This window comes from Capsicum annuum, chromosome 12 (genome assembly GCF_002878395.1).
Source record: "Capsicum annuum cultivar UCD-10X-F1 chromosome 12, UCD10Xv1.1, whole genome shotgun sequence".
In the NCBI taxonomy this organism is placed as follows: domain Eukaryota; kingdom Viridiplantae; phylum Streptophyta; class Magnoliopsida; order Solanales; family Solanaceae; genus Capsicum; species Capsicum annuum.
This window is the reverse complement of record NC_061122.1, coordinates 218,541,391-218,562,606: the sequence shown is the minus strand read 5'-3', so window position 1 is coordinate 218,562,606 and position 21,216 is coordinate 218,541,391. Positions and strand designations below refer to the sequence as shown.

At 35.0% G+C, this 21,216-nt stretch overlaps 1 protein-coding gene and 1 pseudogene across 1 annotated transcript; one reads left to right on the top strand and one right to left on the bottom strand.

Moving 5' to 3' along the window:
* Positions 1-7,221: 7,221 nt before the first annotated feature.
* Positions 7,222-10,034, top strand: LOC107848904 (annotated as a pseudogene).
* A 4,709-nt stretch (positions 10,035-14,743) lies between these two features.
* Positions 14,744-19,834, bottom strand: LOC124889441. Its single transcript, XM_047401161.1, has 3 exons — positions 19,565-19,834; positions 15,641-16,159; positions 14,744-15,569 (listed from the first exon to the last, which is right to left on the bottom strand). The coding sequence occupies exons 2-3, from the start codon at positions 15,711-15,713 to the stop codon at positions 15,046-15,048; spliced, it is 597 nt and encodes a 198-aa protein (XP_047257117.1). The 5' UTR covers positions 15,714-16,159; positions 19,565-19,834; the 3' UTR covers positions 14,744-15,045.
* Between the last annotated feature and the right edge of the window lie 1,382 nt (positions 19,835-21,216).

The following is a 21,216-nucleotide window of genomic DNA, read 5'->3' as shown; positions in this document are numbered from 1 at the left end:
CTTGATGACAAACATGTAAGTAGGAGTATCCACATTACAAAACGGACATAGTACAAGGGTCCACCAAACCATTTTGCCTAAAAATTTTAATAGTGAATTTATGATTTCAACTTCATTAATTGTGAAGATTGTAAAATTCGTAAAAATAATAATTATATATATAAAAAAAATAAAGAAAGAAAAGTTATTCGATTTTTACTAAAAATATTTTAAACTTTGAGTTAAACAACTCAAATTTCATATTATTAAATAAATTGTTATAACAACATCCAAGTTAATGTATTACAAACGAATGACTAACATTTATTAGCTTAATTTAGTTTTATAAATAATAATTTATCAATGTGAAGTTAAAGTTTTGTATCTTCTAAAAATACCACACTAAAAACAAATAATATGTGAAGATAAAAAAGATAATTTTTAAATTATTACAATATTATTTCTGTATAGATGTATATATATTTAATACCTCTTATTAAAATTTGACCGTAAATAACTAATTTTATTGCATGCATCATTCGATTGTTTTGAAGGGATGACATGAAGTTTAAATGTTTTTTGCAGTTTTCCTGAGTGAGACGAGTTTTTCATGTTGTCTAGAGTTTAGGTAGATTCTACGTCGTTATTTTGTTATTTGGCAATCGTAAAAAAATTTTGAGTGTGATTTTGATTAATTTTTCGAAGTATCCTTCTCTCTAATATAGTATTTTTGACCATGAAGTTAGGGTAAAAGACTTATTCCTTTCGATTTAATTTCTTTTGTAATTTCTCATGAATTCTTAGATATTGTTGTGAAATATGAGTAGCTAATTTTTTTTTTTTCTGGGTTTTGAAACAAACAAGATATTGGATGAAGTTTGAATAAAGTTTATTTATATTAAAGTTTCGATTTTTTAGTTATTTATTTTTTCTTGATTTTAATTATTCGTTTGCTTGACCACCTTATGAATACTATTTAGGGCTTCCTTATTGAACTTGAAAAATAGAACTACTAGTGTAAAGAGAAGAAAGTAGTGCTAGTTCGTGAACCTTATAGGAAAAGGAAATCGATTCACTATCGAGGATAGAAATATACCATGTGTCTTAACTTAGTTTAATAGACAACATTTTAATGCATTCCACTATTAACCGACGACCACAAAAATATAGGCGTTACGAATAGTCGAGTAGGCCTCTATGAATAAATGAAGGACCGGGAAGAAATAGTCAAAATGATAGTTGTGGATTGTTTGTCTTTTTCTTTTGCTTCTTCGGATGCTTTTATTCATTATATTCAAGTAATTTATAATCTCATGTTTACAGGTATTCCTAGAAGTACTTGTCGGCCTGATATTTTTAGACTCCATGCACAATATGTATATTATTTATTTGCATTATTCAAATATATTTCATGTAGAGTTGCTCTAACTTCTAATCTTGGTTGTGTTGTTAATAAAAATAATTATTTAACAATTATTTGTCACTGAATGGATAGTAATTTTACTATGCAAAAATATTTTCTAGCATTTTTATATGATGAAGATGTAGACTCACTGAAAAATGTATTTCTGAATCTATTTCTAAAGTAGCAAAATATTATGGTATTGAAAGAAAATTTTTATGTATATCTTTTGATAGTGCATCTCACAACAAGACTTTTATTGATTTGTTAAAAGTTGAACTTTCTCCACCGTTACCCGCAATATTTCATGTTAAGTGTGGTTGTCATATATATAATTTAAGCGTAAGAGATGATCTTGAATTTTTTGAGCTTTATATTGAAAAGATTAGGTTTGCTGTTTACTTTATTCAAGGAAATAATCGAAAAATTAGAATGAAATAATTTAAAACTAAATGTGAATAAAAGAGAAAATGGTCAAATACCCCCAAACTTTTACCCCAAATCTCAACTACACACTTATACTTTGCAGGGATCCTATGACCCCCCTGAACTATTTTAAAGTGGAATATTTTCCCCCTGAACGCTGACATGGCAAGAGAGAACGCTGACATGGCCAAATATTTCTTTATTCATTTTTAATTATTATCTTTCTTTATTCATTTTCTATTTTTCTTCCTCTTCCTCTTCCTCTTCCTCTTCCTCTTCCTCCTCTTCTTCTTCTTCTTCTGCTGCTGCTGCTGCTGCTTCTTCTGCTTCTTCTTCTGCTTCTCCTTCTTCTTCTTCTTCTTCTCCTCCTTCTTCTTCTTCTTCTTCAAGAACTCAACAATGATATCCAATCCAAAATTAATTTATCAAACTTACATACTCATTAACCGAATTACCATACAAGAATTTTTAATTATTCTTCTTCTTTATTCATTTAATGACATCTTCAAGAACTCAACAATGGCATCCAATCCAAAATTAAATTTATCAAACTTACATACTCATTAACCGAGTTACCATACCAAGAATCATCGTTCTCATGAAATGAAACATAAACTTCCAACAATGTCTTGAAATTGAAATAATCAAATCAACACCATAATCAAAATCAACACTAAATTTTTTCACAATCAACACCAATGTCTCTCTTCTACAGTATCTATTCTTGGATTGATAAGCATGAGCTGATAAAAATTTATTTTTCTGCTCCTCAATGAAAAATGGAGGCCTAAAGATTTTAGAAAAAAAATTTCATCATCCACTATCTGTTTCTTCATGGAAGTCCAGGAAACAAAGAGAATTTGGTGGGTTTCACTCTCTTTAAATAATTGATTTTTTAGAGTAAAAAAGGAAAAAATGATGTGTTAATGACGTGGCAAGAAAAAATGACGTGGAAGTGAGTGCAACTCACTGCCTGAAATCATGTCTGGGCATGAGATTTTAGGGGGGTAAATATTTCACTTTAAAATAGTTCTGAGGGGTAAATATTCCATTTTAAAATAGTTCAGGGGGTCATAGGACCCCCTCAAAGTATAAGTGTGTAGTTGGGATTTGGGGTAAAGGTTGGGGGGTATTTGACGATTTTCTCGTGAATAAAATAGACTTAGACTGATATTCATGCCTAAAGAATATGATACTAGATGGAATGCTACTTATAATTATTTACGAACTTGTCTTACTTCTAAAGTTTCTATTACAATGACTTTTAATCAATATTCTGATTCTTTTCTTGAGTGTATGCTACATGATTCTGATTGGGCTGCAATTGCTGATCTTGTTAAATTTTTGGAATTTTTTTATATGGCTACGGTTGAGTTTTCTGATGCTTATTATCCCACCGTTTGTAATATTTTAGCTTATTTAGCCGACATTTCTTGTTTGCTTAAAGATTATAAGAATAAAGAATGTTACAAATAGGTTATTACTGCTATAATTGCTAAATTTTAAAAATATTTTTATCTGCTTACCCCAATTTACTTGATTGGTGCTATAATAAATTCATGTATGAAATATAATATTATGTCCGAATTTAGTTGCATTATTTATAATGCTATAGAGATAAAGCCTGAAGAAGAACCTTCTTTATTTCCTACTATGAGTGATGCGAACAGTTACATGGAAGTATTATAGAACCATTATGTCGATTTACTTGATGAAGTCGTACCGACAAATATCACTCCAACTTTCGCTCCTCAAGCTCTTGAGGAGCCACCATCTTCTAAAAGGTAACATATAGTAGTTATCCTGATTACTTTTTTGATTTAAAATGTTTGGAACAGGGTGCAATCTTCATCATACAGAACACATTCTCGAAAAGAGCTTAAGTATTATCTTCGACAACTGATAGAGGGTCGTAGAGCAAGGATCAATACGCTGGATTAGCGGAAGAATAATGAAAGACAATATCCTGTGCTTTCAAGATTAGCTAGAGATATATTAAATGTTTTAATGTAACCATCGCATCGGAGAACGCTTTTAGTCAGGGACGACAACGACTTGGAGACAACCGACACTCATTGGGAGACAATGCTATGAATGTTCTAGTTTGCCTTAGGGATTGAATTAGAGCGGAACGAAAAAAATCAAAGAATGGAAGTGGGGCCAGCAGATGAACAGAATCTTTAAGAAATTACGACTTTAAGGGAGAACTCAGCAAAATCAAGTCCAATGCATGATTGCTCCATTGATTTTGACTATTCTATGAAAGTTCTCGTTAATATTAACATGCATGAATTAAAAAAAATGATACAAAATTTGTAGATTTTTCAATCATGTAACTTATAAGTTTTAGATCATTTTACAATCAATAAAATACAAGATTCATTCACTCCTTACATATTTTTTTCATTTAAATTGAATGTCTAATTTGAATTAAATACTTTTAATATATTACTATCAAACTTTAAACAAAACCATAAACATAACAAACATATATACATATAATGAAAAAATAAAAATAATGTATCAAATATTACTTAAACACCTAGTATTGACATATAAAAATATTATATAAATTTATCTTTTAAGTAGTGCATGAAAATTTTTGAATATATGTTCAAGGCTTCAAATATTATTATATTAAGTAGTATATATTGTACGTATTATGCATATATGTGTGTATATTTTCTAAAGTACTATAACATGTAATGTATATATGTTTCAACTTTCAAGTGAGATTTTAAGTTATATATATTCTATATATATCTGTATATATTTGCTATAGATTAAAGTCTAAAGTAGTACAAATTTAACGTATACATGTGTATATGTTTTCTAAAATATTGTATATATAATGCATATATGTTGTATGTATATTGTTTCAAGTAGTATTTTAAGCAGTATATATATTATGTTATATGTATATATGTGTATATATTTTTTATAGATTAAAGTTTAAAGTAGTATATAATGTATACATGTGTATATGTTTTCTAAAATAGTGTAACATGTAACGTATATATGTTATACGTTTATTGTTTAATGTATTTAATATATATATATATGTGTGTATATATAGTATATATTGAAAAAAAACATGAAAACTCAAATTTAATTTTTTTTTTTTTTTACATAAAGGACCGATAATCAGCTCATTTCTCAAACTGGGCCGGGCCGAACCGGTCCAGACAGGTTAAAACTGGCTCTATATGTGGGTCGATTACGGACCGTTTGGAGATTTTTTACTGTTGGGATCAAATCGGACCGACCCATTAAGAATTGGGCCTGAATTGGATCGGCCCACAGACCGGTAACATTTAATGAGCGGATGCCGATTTGAACCGGACCAGCCCGATTGTCAGGTATAGCTCGAACGCAACAATTAGCTTCAACAAGTTCAAGAACCAATAGGGGAGTAGTATTATAAAATTGAAGGCTATCGTTATGCAGATTTTGGGTTACTACATACTGGACTAATAAAACAAAATCACTCGTCAATAACTCTTTTTTTTTTTGGTTTTATGTATATGGCTTGTAAGTTGATTTAGAGTCACTGATCGTAAGTTCGTCATAATTCAGCTTTCTGATTATTAATTGTTGTTCTTTATATACCGTATTTGTCGTTATATGTGTTTCTAAAAATGTTTTTTTAAAAAATAAATAAAATAAAAGGACAATATTTATATTTGTTCTATTTTTTTTTATCATAGAACCGCTAGTGATATTGGTTCTATTTTTTTTTTAACATAGAACCGCTAGTTCCATACTTAAAAAGTTTTTTGAATGAGAAGGGAAAAAAAAATTAAAAAGTGTCTATTATAATAACCGATTAACCTTCTCAGCCTTAATGCACCTGCAATATTCAAAATTTCGATCACAAGGGATCGTTTGGTAAGGTGTATAAGAACAATATAGAATATAGTGCATTAGTAATGCTTTTTTTTAGTTATGTTTGTATTAGTTATGCATGTATTATTTCTTATGCGCTGTTTGGTTTGATGTATAAGAAATAATAAATCCTACATAATTTCTATAAAATAAGTGTTTGTTTACAAAAATATCTTTCTTTGACTTTGTACACTTTTTTTTGCAATAAAGTTCTTATGCCAACTCAAACATGATTAGTATTGTTGAACTAGTATATAGAGATTTAGGATTAATTGCAAGACCTTCATCTTTGTGCATGAATGTTACACTGACGGATTAATATAATCGAAATAAAAATAAAATACAAGGTGTAAAATTAATGAATAGTCTCAAGAATTTTTTTTATTCTTTTTAAAGACCCTCGAAGCAAAAGCAAAAATATATTGCGGTTATTTAAATAAACTATTCATTGTTGTAAATTAAAATGGTGGGAAAAGAAATTGTGAAATGTTTTGAGAAGATTCACTATTGAAAATTAAAATGACAGAAAAAGAAATTGTGAAATATTTCGAGAGGGAAATTGAGGGGCATTAAGGTAATTTAATAAGTTAATGTATGTGTTAAAAGTCTTTGTATTACTAATACATAGGAAATAGAGTGTATTACTAATACATATTTCAATATACAATAGAGTGATTAGTTATACATAGGCCAAAAAACGTATCAAACAAGATACTAATAGTACACATTAACCAATGCATGTATTATATTTTTCAATAAACTCCCCCAAACGACCCCTTAGAGTCCTCCAAAGCCCCCAGGCCCCAACACAATAATCCTGCCCCATTTTTGTTTAGTAATTTGTGAAAGTAAACTTGGCATCTTTGCTTAATAAGGGTCAGATGACATAGCGATTTATGGTTGGTCCATTGAAATTTTCTTAGACGAGGTGGAATGACTTATATGAGATAAGAGGATTTTTTTCACATGTATCTAAAAAAAAAAATTGATAAGGGGTGGTATATTTTGGATCTAAAGCAACTTGTTTTGCCTATTGTTATTGCTGTTGAATACTCTGTAACAATAATTCTTGTTTGGTTATACTCTTTTCAAAGATTATTTGAAAAATTATCCATGCTTGGACGCATTTTAATACAATCTTGAAAATGGAAAATGGGTTGAAAAAGAAGTTATAATCAATTATTTTTTAAATTTGAAATACAACTTCAAGTTAAATCTAAATATTTCATATCAAACACATATTTTTAAATAAATAAAAAATTATTTTTTAAAAATAAATTTATGTCAAGTTGGAACATGGTGGGGTCATACCATTTGGCAAAGACGTGTGAAAGTTATAGGCATATTGTATCAATTGTATTTGCATATGAAAGATATGTGAATTGTATCTATTGTATTTGCATATGAAAGATATGTGAAAAACATTGATCCTTGGTGGCCAAGACTAAATATGTGGTGGAGGCTTCTTTTAAAAACTTGGAGCCCAAGATTTTGCCTTTTTATAAATAAAGAAGTGTATTCTCAATTAAAAACACACCAAATGAAAGTATCCTACAATTGGAAATAGTTAAAATTGAAAACGTACATTTAGCTACGAACTTCATCACTAATTTGCTCGTAGCTAACAGAAATCTGTTGCTAAACTAGCCACCAACTTTGTTATTTAGCTACAAAATTTGTCCGTTACCAAATCCTATTTTTTTCAGTATTGTTTAGCTACAGAACTTGTCAGTCACTGATCCTTTTTTTCAGTACTGTCTAGCTACAAAATTTGTCTTTACTAAATCTTACTTTTTAGTACTGTTTAGCTACAGAATTTGTCTGTTACTAAATTCCATTTTTTCCAATACTGTTTAGCTACAAAATTTGTCTGTTAATAAATCCTGTTTTTTCGTGTAGTGAACTTCTAGCTAAATGTAAATGGAGGTGAAAGGGGAATCTTCCATATCAAGGAAATGGGAGGAAAGAAAGGTGATTCTTCATGTTCATGTACAAAGGTGCCTGTATTTCTGAATGGGAAAATTAGTTTCACAGAGTAACCTGAGCTGATAATGCCAATCAAGGAAGCGACATCAAATATAGTAGTAACTTCACGCAAAGGTTCAGCTCTTGTTAGGGAAATACACAAAAAAAAGAATCAAATATCGATGAGAGAAGAAGGAGAAGCTATCAGTAAGCTTGGAAAATTGGAAACACTTCCACAACAAGTGGTTCGCGAAACACTGCCTATCTTCTCTGTGCGAGATGAGTTATTGCAAGTGGTTCGCGAAAATCAGGTGGTGGTACTTGTTGGAGAAACTGGTTGTGGAAAGACAACGCAGATAACTCAGTACCTGTATGAAGATGGATATAAAATTAATGGGATCATAGGTTGCACCCCAACCTAGACATTTGGCTTTGACAGCAATGAATGTTGCCAAAAGAGTCAGTGAGGAAATGGAAAGTGAGCTTGGGGATAAAGTTGGATATGCTATTCGTTTTGAAGATGTCACTGGGCCAAGTACTGTTATCAAATACATGGCCGATGGTGTGCTCTTAAGGGAAACAATCTCGATCTTGAGAAATATAGTATAATTTTAATTGATGAAGCCCATGAGAGCTTGGCATCCTCAAAAAAGTTGTGGCTAGGCGGCGTGACTTTAAGGTTATTGTCATTTCGGACAATCTTGATGGCGAAAAATTCTCAAACTTCTTTGTGAGCGTACCAATATTTTGCATACCTGGAAGAACATTTCCCGTTCAAATATCTTATAGTGAAACCCCGTGTGAAGACTATGTCGAAGCTGCAGTTAAGCAAGCCATGACCATCCATACTACTGGTGCACCGGGTGAAATACTCATTTTCCTGACTGATCAGGACGAGATTGAAGCAGCCTGTTATGCACTTTCAGAATGGATGGAACAACTTATCTCATCAATAAATCAACCAGTGCCTGAGCTGTTAATTCTTCCGGCATACCCTCAATTGCCTATTGATTTGCGAGCAACGATTTTCCAAAAAACTGAAGATGAGGCTCGCAAATGCATTGTTGCTATTAATATTATTGAGACATCCTTGAACATCGATGGAATTTTCCACGTTATTGACACAGGCTATAGTAAAATGAAGGTGTACAATCCACGTACGGGTGTGGATGCTCTGCAAGTGTTTCCCATTAGTCGAGCTTCCGCTGACCAACGTGCTAGTCTAGCTGGTAGAACTGGCCAAGGGACTTGTTACAGACTTTATACAGAGAATGCTTATGAGAATGAAATGCTGCAAAGCACTGTGCCAGAGATTCAACGGACAAATCTTGAGTATGTGATTTTGTTTCTCAAGTGTCTCGGAATTCAAAACGTGTTAGATTTTGAATTTATGGATCCACCTTCTCAAGATAACATCGTTAACTCCATGTATCAGTTGTCGGTTCTAGGTGCACTTAACAATGCTGGGGACTTAACGGAACTTGGACAGAAAATGGTGGAGTTTCCATTGGACACTCACCTTGCTAAATTGCTCTTGATGGGGGAACAATTCAAATGCTTAAATGAGGTTCTGACAATTGTTTCTATGCTTTCAGTGCCTTCGGTTTTCTTTAGACCTAAGGATAGGGAAGAGGAAAGTGATGCTGCTAGGGAAATATTTGTTGTGCCAGAATCTGATCACCTTACATTGCTTAATGTATACGAGCAATGAAAGGCGAATGAATATAAGGGAGACTAGTGCAGTGACCGCTTTTTACAGGTCAAAGGTCTGCACAAGGCTCGGGAAATAAGATCCCAATTGCTGGACATCCTCAAGAAACTCGAAATTTCACTCATCAAATGTTGTCCTAATTGGGATATTGTGCGGAAAGCAATCTGTTCTGCATACTTTCATAATGCAGCTATGCTGAAGGGGATTGGAGAATATGTTCATTGCAGGAATAAGATGCCTTATAACCTGCATCCCACAAGTGCTCTACACGAATTGGGTGACACTCCTGATTACGTGGTCTATCATGAGGTGATCTCGATGACAAAGGAGTACGTGCAGTGTGTGATGGCTGTGGAGCCTCACTGGTTGGCAAAGCTCGGGCCAATGTTTTTCTCCGTTTAAGATTCTGATTATTTAACTTCCAGAACATAAAAAGAAGTGTAGAAAGCTGTTTTGGATAGGACGTGTTAACTTCTTTAGAAATCTACATGTGATTTCTTGTTGTTTTGAAGTTGTTTTGTGTACTCCTAAGTGTACGCGTCATTATGTTACATTTTATGCAATAGACCTTTTACTCGTCATTATGTTACATTTTATGCAATAGACTTTTTTTCATGGCTTGAATTTGTAACCTCTTCAACCACAAGCAACAACTCTTACGTTACACCAAGATTCCCCTTCTATTCTAGAATTTCAAATGCTATACAAAAATGTTCATGGCCAAATTGTTTAACTTGAGTGTCACAACTAAATCCTCCAACCCCAACTATCTACTTGGATTTAGCAGCAAATAATTTCGTAGTTATTAGCTTCAAATTTTGCAACTAAGTCATTTTCAGCTATGTTGCTCGGACTCTTCAAAAATATCATTGGGATAGGGTGTGTGTCGGATTCTTTAAAAGTAGCACATTTCTGAAGGATCAGATACTACTGGTGTGGCAACGTTTTTGGAGAGTTCGAGCAACTTATATTTTCAGTCAAGAATTGCTGCTGGAAGGACTTTTATAAATTGTTAGGCCTTTTGGAGTCCCAAACAAGTTCAAGATCCAGAATAGAGGCGTGTTATTAAAAATTTGAAGGCAACCTTTATGTAGATTTTGTGTTCCTTTCTCACTGGAATAGCAAACAAATCACTCATCAACTTATTTTGTTTTGGTTTTATGTGTTATTTACACAATATATTCGGGTATGTAGAATCTGTATAGCAGAAAAACAACTTCATCTAGTTCAAGTTTATAAACAAGAACACAATGAAGTATATCGATATCCTCAACACAAGATCAAAATGATCCTTCCAAGAGGTGTATTTATTTTTCAGAAATAATAGATGAAGTAGAAATGAATAAGGCCAAGTCGTTCGAATTCACAGAGTTTCCTTAAGGAAATAATTCCCCTCACTGTACCCGAGGTTGTGGATTTTTCCTCCCAGGATAAAATGACCTTCAATCCGACTATAGCGGTACCTCAAATAGGCGGATTATACGAACACATTGAACGATTTAATGATCACACAGAGTATTTGAAGACAAGAAGAATGTTTTGTAATCTGAAAATTTCTGTACCAAAACCTGTGGATGAAACCAGGTTTATATAGCCACAAGATGCCTCTTCAGAAAGGTGGCATTGGTTCAATTTAAAGGTGTGTATCTTTCCTAAAAATGCATGTCTGTTTACTTAAAACAGTACATCATTTTGCTGAAACAGTACATACCAGTTCGTGTGAAACATTGTGTCCTTTCATCGAAACATTGCATCAGTTTGCTGAAACAGTGCATCAGTTCATTGGAACAATACATCTGTTTACGAAAATAGTGCATCTTTTCATGGAACAATTCCATCAGTTCAGTTCATTGAAATAAAGTTACCCTTTGGCATTTTTTTGAATTTCAAATAAAGTTTGTCCAAAAAGATAGATCTCATCGATCGATCATTTGACAAATCCAAATCCAAATCCGAAGCCGAGCCGAGCGAACGACGATGACGACGGTGTGAGGCATCTCTATTTTCTTGCCTCACTTATCATGTGGAGTAAGTGTCCATTAATATAAACACTACAAAGTTCTCTTCTTCCACCAATGTGGTAGAAAGAGTAAACTTTCCAATTTGGAGTACACTTTCTAAATTGAGTGTCTCCTTTCCTCCACCTTTTTCAACTCCATTTTCCATTCACACTTTCTCCATTTACTATGAACCCAACAATCCCCCACATGAATGAAGAATGACTATTTTTTTTCGTAAAAGTTTTACGGACAGGTATGTGATCATCAAACAAAGACTGATTGCATCTGGATAAGTGGGTTTCCCTTAGAATTTTCCATATTGAGCATACATCGAATGAACTCGGTCAATCGGTATATTTGATATCTTTGAACCGTCGAGTTTTAATGTACACCTAGACAATACATGTCACACAACCAGCCTTTTATCGTTTTATGGTTCTCACGGTTTTGTTCTTTTCAGCCATGAACACGCCCCGATTTCATGAGAGCTTAAGAGAATAGGCCTTTACTAACATTCTCTTTGAAGCGACTTCCACTTTGCCCACACAGAGGTGATTTCTAAACTTTCAATCGTATAAACTAAACTATTTGGCCAAATCTACCAAATTTAGATAATCATTAAAAGACTTTTCACCTTAAGTCTTATCCTTGTTTACTAACCATTGTCTACATCATGAGAATGGGTTGGGTAATTGACAATGTTGAACCTGTCAGACATATCTTTGTTTGATCTCCTTAAACCTAGCTTTTGGGATCTCCAGTCTGCTAGGTAGAGTTACCGCCATGCTGACTTGTCCTAGACCTTAAACTTATTCCCTTGGATGTCCTTTCCACTCCTTCTCTAGATAGGCCTTTTGTAAATTGATCCGACACATTATCCTTTGACTTTACATAGTCAATAGTGATAATTCCACTAGAGAAAAGTTTCCTAACGGTATTATGTCTCCGTCGTATGTGACGAGATTTACCGTTGTACATCATGCTTCCTGCCCTACCTATTGCCGCTTGGCTATCACAGTGTATACATACTGGTGCCACTGGCTTGGGCCAATACGGAATATCTTTCAAGAAATTCCGGAGCCATTCTGCTTCTTCACCGGCTTTATCTAATACAATAAATTCAGATTCCATTGTAGAGCGAGCGATACAAGTTTGTTTGGATGATTTCCAAGAAACTGCTCCTCCACCAATGGTAAATACATATCTACTTGTGGATTTTACTTCGTTCAATCCAGTGATCCAATTTGCATTACTATATCCTTCAATTACCACAGGATATTTATTATAATGCAAAGCATAATTTTGAGTGTATTTAAGATACCCCAAAACTGTTTTCATTGCCATCCAATGAGTTTTGTTGGGATTACTCATGTACCGACTCAATTTACTAATACTACAGGCTATGTCTGGTTGTGTACATTTCATTATATATATTAAATATCCCAATACTCTTGCGTACTCCAATTGTGAATCACTTTCACCTTCATTCTTTGGAAGTGCAAAGTTCACATCTAATGGAGTCTTAGCAATACCGAATTCCATATACTTGAACTTGTCAAGTACTTTTTTGATATAATGAGACTGTGACAATGCTAACCCTTATGGAGTTCGATGGATTCTTATACCTAAGATCATATCTGCAACTCCAAGGTCTTTCATATGAAACTTGCTCTCGAGCATTCGTTTTGTTGCATTTATGTCAGAAATGTCTCTACTGATGATTAACATATCATGCACATATAAACAAACAATGACTTGGTGATTTGGAGTGTCTTTAATGTAAACACATTTAACAAATTCATTTATCTTGAATCCGTTTGCCAACATGGTTTGGTCAAACTTTGCATTCCGTTTGCTTAGGTGCTTGTTTTAGTCCATAAAGTGATTTAACAAGTTTACACACCTTATTTTCTTTTCCTGAAACCACAAAACCCTCAGGTTGTTCCATGTAAATTTCTTCCTCCAAATCTCCATTTAGGAATGCAGTCTTCACATTCATTTGATGGATTTGAAGATCATATACCGCCGCCAAGGCAATTAACATTCGAATCGAGGTTATCCTTGTTACTGGCGAGTATGTATCAAAGTAATCAAGGCCTTCCTTCTGTTTGAAGTCTTTTACTACAAGTCTTGCCTTGTATTTGTCAATAGTACCATCCGCCTTTATTTTCCTTTTGAAGATCCATTTAGAACCTAAAAATTTATTTTCGGGAGGAAGGTCAACCAATTCCCATGTATGGTTGCTTAAGATTGAATCTATCTTACTATTGACTGCCTCTTTCCAAAAGGATGAGTCTGACGATAACATCACTTCTTTAAATATTTGAGGCTCATTTTCTAAGAGAAATGTTACGAAATCCGATCCAAATGAAGTTGACGTTCTTTGACGTGTATTACGTCTTGGATTTTCTTCATTATGTACATTCTCACTTGGTTCATCTCGAGGTCGTTTAGATCCTCCACTAGACTATTTATGTCTAATTTTATACGGGTAAATGTTTTCAAAGAATTCAGCATTGTCTGATTCAATTACCGTATTTTTATTAATATCCGGATGTTCGGATTTATGAACCAAAAATCGATATACTTTACTACTTTTAGCATATCCTATGAACATGTAGTCCACCATTTTAGGTCCTATATTAACCTTTTTAGGTATAGGAATTTGAACCTTTGCTAGACACCCTCACACTTTGAAATATTTCAAGTTGGGTTTCCTTTCTTTCCATTTTTCGTAAGGAATTAATTGTGTCTTACTATGGGAAACTCTGTTGAGTATACGATTGGCCGTAAGGATAGCCTCCCCCCATAGGTTTTGCGGTAAACCAGAACCTATATGTAAGGCATTCATCATTTCCTTCAAAGTTTGGTTTTTCCTTTCTACAATTCCATTAGATTGAGGTGAATATGGGGTCGTAGTTTGATGGATGATTCCATTCTTTATACATATTTGCGCAAAGGGAGATTCATATTCTCTGCCCCTATCACTTCTTATCATTACGATCTTTTTGTCTAACTGATTTTCAACTTCAGTTTTATATTGCCTAAACGCATATATTGCTTCATCCTTACGATTTAGCAAGTAGACATAACAATATCTAGTGTAATCGTCAATAAAAGTTATGAAATATTTTTTTCCACCACGTGATGGTGTTGACTTCATATCACAAATGTCAGTGTGTATTAAGTCTAAGGGATTGGTATTCCTTTCAACGAACTTATAAGGATGCTTTGCATACTTTGATTCCACACACGTTTGACACTTTGATTTATTGCACTCAAAGTTTGGAAAACTTCTAAGTTAATCAATTTTCGTAACGTTTTGTAATTAACATGGCCTAAACGTTCGTTCCATATATCATAATACTCAAGCAAATAAGAACAATTTGAACTTTTATTTATTTCAACAGTCATTACATTCATCTTATAAGGGCCTTCGGTCAGATAGCCTTTCCCTACATACATTTCTCCTTTGCTAATTATATTTTTTCCAGAAACAGTTACATATTTAAATCCATTCTTATATAGGAGTGAAACAGAAATTAAATTCTTAGGTAACTCCAGAACATATAACACATTGTTTAGTGTCAAGATCTTGCCGGAAGTCATCTTTAAGCAAATTTTTCCTGTTTTCTCCACCTTAGCAGTAACAAAGTTAGCCATATAGATCATTTCTTCTACTTGATCCGGAGCAAATGACGAAAACAACTCCTTGTTGGCACATACATGGCGGGTGGCACCAAAATCCATCCACCATTCGCGAGGATTCCCACCAAGTTGCATTCTGAGAACATAGCACACAAATCATCGTATTCTTTGTTGGATTCAATCATATTTGCTTGATCCTTTTTCTTGCCTTTCTTCGGGACTCGACAATCTATGGAGTTGTGGCCAATTTTGCCACAATTGAAGCATTTTCCCTTAAACTTTTTCTTGGGTTGATTGCTTCCATGTTCAACTTTCTTTCTTTTCTTCGAATTATTTTGGTCATCTTCTACAATATGTGCTCCATTAATTGTAGAATTTCCCTTTGACCTTCTTTTGGTAGCTTTATTGTCCTCTTCAATACGGAGTCGGGCGATAAGATCTTCAACGGTCATCTCCTTGCATTTATGCTTTAAGTAGTTTTTGAAGTCTTTCCACAATGGTGGTAGCTTCTCAACTATCGCTGCTACTTGAAAAGCATCATTCACAGTTAAACCTACAAAATAGTTTATGTAAGTATTAAGAACATTTTTAATTTGTTCAACTACGGTATTTTCAAAAATATACCTTCGGCTAGGAGATCATGTATGATGACTTGCAACTCCTGTACTTGAGAGACAACAGATTTGCTATCTATCATTTTGAAATTCAGGAACCGTGTAACAAGAAATTTCTTAATTCCCGCATCCTTCGTTTTATATTTCTGTTCAAGTGCCCCCCATAGTTCCTTTGATGTCTTGGTTCCACTATAGACATTGTAGAGGTCGTCTTGGAGACCACTCAGAATATAATTCCTGCAAAGAAAGTCCTAATGTTTCCAAGCTTCTACAATAACGAAACGGTCTTTGTCCGAGGTTCCCTCGGGCACCTCAGGAGCGTCTTCACTAGTGAATCATTGTAGACATAAAGTGGTAAGGTAAAAGAACATCTTTTGCTGCCACCGCTTGAAGTCAATGCCCGAAAATTTTCTGAGCTTCTCCGCCGGTGCCATCGTTGGCGGAGCATTTGTGCGGCTTGATGAAGCAATATTGTTTGCCCCCACAGTCGTAGCCACATCATGCATTTGACTTTCAGTTGTCATTTTTCCTGTCACCACAAGACAAAAAACTTAGTATTTTTTCAGAATACTATTTATAGAGTTAACTGATACCTATTACTGGTAGGAGGTAGCAGATATCCCGTGGAATTGATCGAGGTACACAAAAGCTGTCCCGGACACCATGGTTGTTAAAAAAAGTACTTTTTTGAAAAATACTTGTCCAAACAGTTTGTTAAAAATTAGCAACAAGAAATTAAGTCAATTCCAACTAAGTAGTTTATTCTACATACTCAAAACAAACTAAAAGAGCAAAAACAAAAGCAAACAAGAGAGACAAATCAACTAACATCAATCAAACACAACACAACAACAACAACAACAAACCCAGTGTATTCCCACTTAGTGGGGTCTGGGGGGGGTAAGATGTACGCAGTCCATACCTCTACCTCTGATGAAGTAGAAAGGCTGTTTCCGAAAGACCCCCGGCTCAAGTCACGAGATATCACACAACACATAGTACAGCACAGAAGCAGATGACATAACATAGATACGGCACCCATAAGGAATATAAAACAGAGTAAAGCAGGAATGCAGGAATATACAGCAAAGGAAAGCACACATATTCGTAATAAACATGGAACACGGAACACGGAACATTGAATACGGAATCATAACAGGAATACACCCCCACCAATTTATTCCCTACACTAGCGACCCGAACTGGCCCTAATCCTCTGCCGTAATTCGCATCTTCCATACCTTCCTATCTAGGGTCATGTCCTCGGTGAGCTGTAACTGTTCCATGTCCCGCCTAATCACCTCACCCCAGTACTTCTTCGGTCTACCCCTACCCCGTCTAAAACCATCCAACGCTAGCCTCTCACACCTACGGACCGGGGCATCCGTGCCCCTCCTCTTCACGTGTCCGAACCATCTCAATCGTGCTTCCCGCATCTTACACTCCACTGAAGTCACACCAACCTTCTCCCGGATAGTCTCATTCCGAACTCTATCCCCTCGGGTCAGTCCACACATCCAGCGCAACATCCGCATTTCTGCCACCTTCATTCTTTGGATGTGGGAGTTCTTAACTGGCCAACACTCCGCTCCATACAGCAAGGCCGGACGGACTACCACCCTATAGAATTTGCCTTTAAGCTTGGGCGGCACCTTCTTATCACACAGCACCCCCGATGCGAGTTTCCACTTCATCCATCCCGCCCCAATACGGTGCGAGACATCCTCGTCAATCTCACCGTTACTCTGGATCACGGACCCGAGATACTTGAACTTATCCCTCTTCCCTACCTCCTGTGCTTCTAGCCTCACTACTACCTCATTCTCCCGCCTCACGTCATTAAACTTACATTCCACATACTCTGTCTTGGTTCTGCTCACCCTGAACCCTTTAGACTCCAGAGTTTGCCTCCACAACTCTAATTTGTCATTCACCCCCCCTCGAGTCTCATCTATCAGGACTACATCGTCTGCAAAAAGCATACACCACGGCACCTCCCCTTGGATACGCCGCGTCAACACATCCATTACTAACGCAAACAAAAAGGGACTAAGAGTAGATCCCTGGTGCAATCCTGTCAGGACAGTGAAATGCTCTGAGTCTCCTCCCGCCGTCCTCACCTGGGTTTTCGCTCCCTCATACATATCCTTAATTACTCTGATATATGCCTGCGGTACTCCACTCACCTCCAGGCATCTCCAAAGTACTTCCCTGGGGACTTTGTCGTACGCCTTTTCCAGGTCGATGAACACCATGTGCAGATCCTTCTTCCTCTCCCTATACTGCTCCACCAACCTCCGTACCAGGTGGATTGCCTCCGTCGTCGAGCGGCCGGGCATAAATCCGAACTGATTTTCCGAGATAGACACTATCCGTCTCAGCCTCACCTCGACCACTCTCTCCCAGATCTTCATAGAGTGACTCAGTAACTTAATCCCCCTATAGTTATTGCAACACTGAATGTCCCCCTTATTCTTATAGAGGGGGATCATGGTACTCCACCTCCACGCCTCGGGCATCTTTGCTGTCCTGAAAATTTCATTGAACAATGCAGTCAACCACCTTACACCAGCCTCTCCAACGAACTTCCAAAACTCCACCGGTATCTCATCCGGCCCCGTCGCCCTACCCCTTCGCATCCTGCGGACTGCCTGTCTAACCTCGTCTACCTTAAAACGTCTACAATAGCTAAAATCCCGACACTCCCCTGAGTGCTCCAGTTCCCCTAACACAATAGCTCTGTCCCCCTCGTCATTCAAGAGCCTATGAAAGTACGACTGCCATCTCTTCTTTATGTGGCCGTCCTCCACCAACACTCTACCGTCCTCCCCCTTAATGCACCTCACCTGATCGAGGTCACGACCCTTCCTCTCCCTAGCCTTTGCGAGTCGGAACAACTTTTTCTCCCCTCCTTTCCTCTGTAACCCTGCATACAAGCTCTCAAAAGCGGCCGTCTTAGCTGCCGTGACCGCTGACTTCGCCTCCTTCCTCGCTAGCTTGTACTCTTTCCTGTTTACCCGCTTCTCTTCTTCGTCCTTACTTTCCACCAACTTAGCATACGCCTCTTTCTTGGTCTCCACTTTCTTCCCCACCTCTTCATTCCACCACCAATCTCCCCGATGATGTCCGGCCCGGCCCCTAGAAACACCCAACACCTCCCTTGCATTCTCCCTGATGCACGTTGCCGCCCTGTCCCACATATTATCCACATCCCCCCTACACTCCCACACCCCCATTCCCGCCAACCTCTCCCCTATCTCCCACGCATTCACCGGCGTCAAACCGCCCCAGCCATAATTTCTGCACAAACATCTTGAAAAGTCAGCAAATTTATCAAAAGGGGTTCATATTAAAATGATAATTTAATCGATTTCACGACCTGAAATCTACAACACTAGAGTTAAATGACACTTGTTGATGGTGGGAGGTGGCAGGTATCCCGTGGAATCAGTCGAGGTGCACAAAAGCTGACCCGGACACCGCGGTTATTTCAAAAAAGCACTTTTTTTTAAAAACATTTTTCAAAATAAATTGATTTTAAAAGATCTACCAAACAGTGTGTTGAAAAGTTAACAAGAAGAAATTAAGTCAATTCCAACTAGATAGTTTCTTCTACATACTCAAAACAAACTAAAAGAGCAAAAACTAAAAGCAAACAAGAGAGAGAAATCAACTAACATCGATCAAACACAACACTAAGAACCACAATTTCTGCACAAAATTCTTGAAAAATCACCAAATTTATCAAAAGGGATTCAAATTAAACAACAAAAACAATAATTTAATTGATTTCACTATCTGGTTGTAAGAACAAAACTAGTACACAAAAATGAAATGCACATAAAAGAACTCACATATAACTGAATCTTGAAAAAAAGAAAAAAATTACTTATATAAATAAAAATATTAATCAAATAGTTCAAGAAAATAGTACCAAGATTTTTTTGTGAACCTGGTGAAGTGAGATTCTGCAAAGAAGCTTGAGCAAGGGTTAGAGAAATTTTGTAGAAGAGAATCTTTACACTGAAAGTAAGTCCTTTTTTTCTTTTCTATTTTTTTTACTTTTAATTTATAGAAAAGCAGCTATTGTCTCTCTCTTGCTTTGGAGGGTGTAAATGAATAAAAATAGAAAAATATTTGATTTTTTGATTTGATTATGATTTATGTATTTTTCTAAATTTTTGGTATTCGATTTAATCTTTGGTTATAGAGTTTTGGTATTTTGCTTAAGCGAATTAATATAATATGTAGTCAAAATATTTTATGCTTTCTTTGTTTACTTTAATTTGTTAGTTGTCACATTTTTAGGGGTGTAAATTCGATTTTTGGATTAATTTTGTGTTGTTTAGTTTGTCTTACGACTTTTGATTTTTGAGAAAATGTAATTAAATTTGAATAAAAATAAATTTAATATGTTTCCATATTTTCTACTTTCGATTTGTCTATTAGGTTATGTCAATAATTAATAAATAAATTAAAATTATATTTGCATGCTAGAAAAAAAGTAAAAAGCTATATACAACGAGAAGTAATAATATTGAATCTCGATTAAAAATTACAATTAGACGCATATCAAAACATTAAAAAATAAACTAAATAATATGAAAATTCCAACGCATTAACTCAATAAATTAAGAGTGGATCATACCCTAATGCACTAATTGGCAAATACATTAATATTGTAATGGCCTAAAAAGGAAAATAATTAAATGGGCTAAAAGTGGAAAACTCAAACTCTAATTCTAAACCTAAATATTATATTATTAGGTTTTTTCGATTTCTAGATTGTTATTTTTCTATATCCGAAATCAAATCAAATAAGTAAATTCTCAATCCAAAATCAAACCAAACCAAAAAATCAATCCAAATTAAAATTTGAGTTGATTTGGTTTGATTTTTCGGTCTAATACGAATAATGCATACCCATACACATTTCTCTTTACGAGAGTCAGTTTGAGTAAACTTTAAAGCTAAACTGGAGTAGATTAATTTAACATCTTAAATTTAAAATTTAGATGGTCAAAAACTATATAAAAGATGTTATAATTTGAAATCCTTCTTATATTAATATGATGATAAAATACATCTTAAAATAATGATTCAAGTTTTTATAGCTTGACTATTCAGAATCGAAATATGACAAGTAAAAGTGAGCATAGAGAATGTATCTTTATTTATTCCTTTGATCCTAATATTAGGGTCAAGATTAGAAATGACCCTAAGATGGGTTGCTCTTAATATTTTGTACCCGTAAAAAAAATCTTCTAAAAATAATTTTCATAAGAGGTGGTCTTGATTTTTTTGATCCCGTTGAAAAACTTTTTTCTACAAGGCACACATTTTAATTCTTGTCCATAAGACAAACGTCCACGACATTACCCAATAAAACTACACAAATTGATTAGAAGTTTTGCCTTACAAAGAAAAATAAGAACTCAGATATGTTGCCTAAATGTTCTAACTCTCACTCCTAAGATATTTCAACTCAATAAACCTACACAAAAAGGGCAGCCTGTTGCATTAAAGCACCCGCTATGCGGAGAGTCGGGGAAGGGCCCCACCACAAGGGTGTAATGTACTCAGCCT

Excerpts from the sequence above, each read along its gene's own strand:
- LOC124889441 (XM_047401161.1), bottom strand. The coding sequence starts at position 15,713 with ATGATAGATAGCAAATCTGTTGTCTCTCAAGTACAGGAGTTGCAAGTC. Across the intron at positions 15,570-15,640 it reads ACATGATCTCCTAGCCGAAG|GTTTAACTGTGAATGATGCT; the intron begins GTATATTTTTGA and ends ACTATTTTGTAG.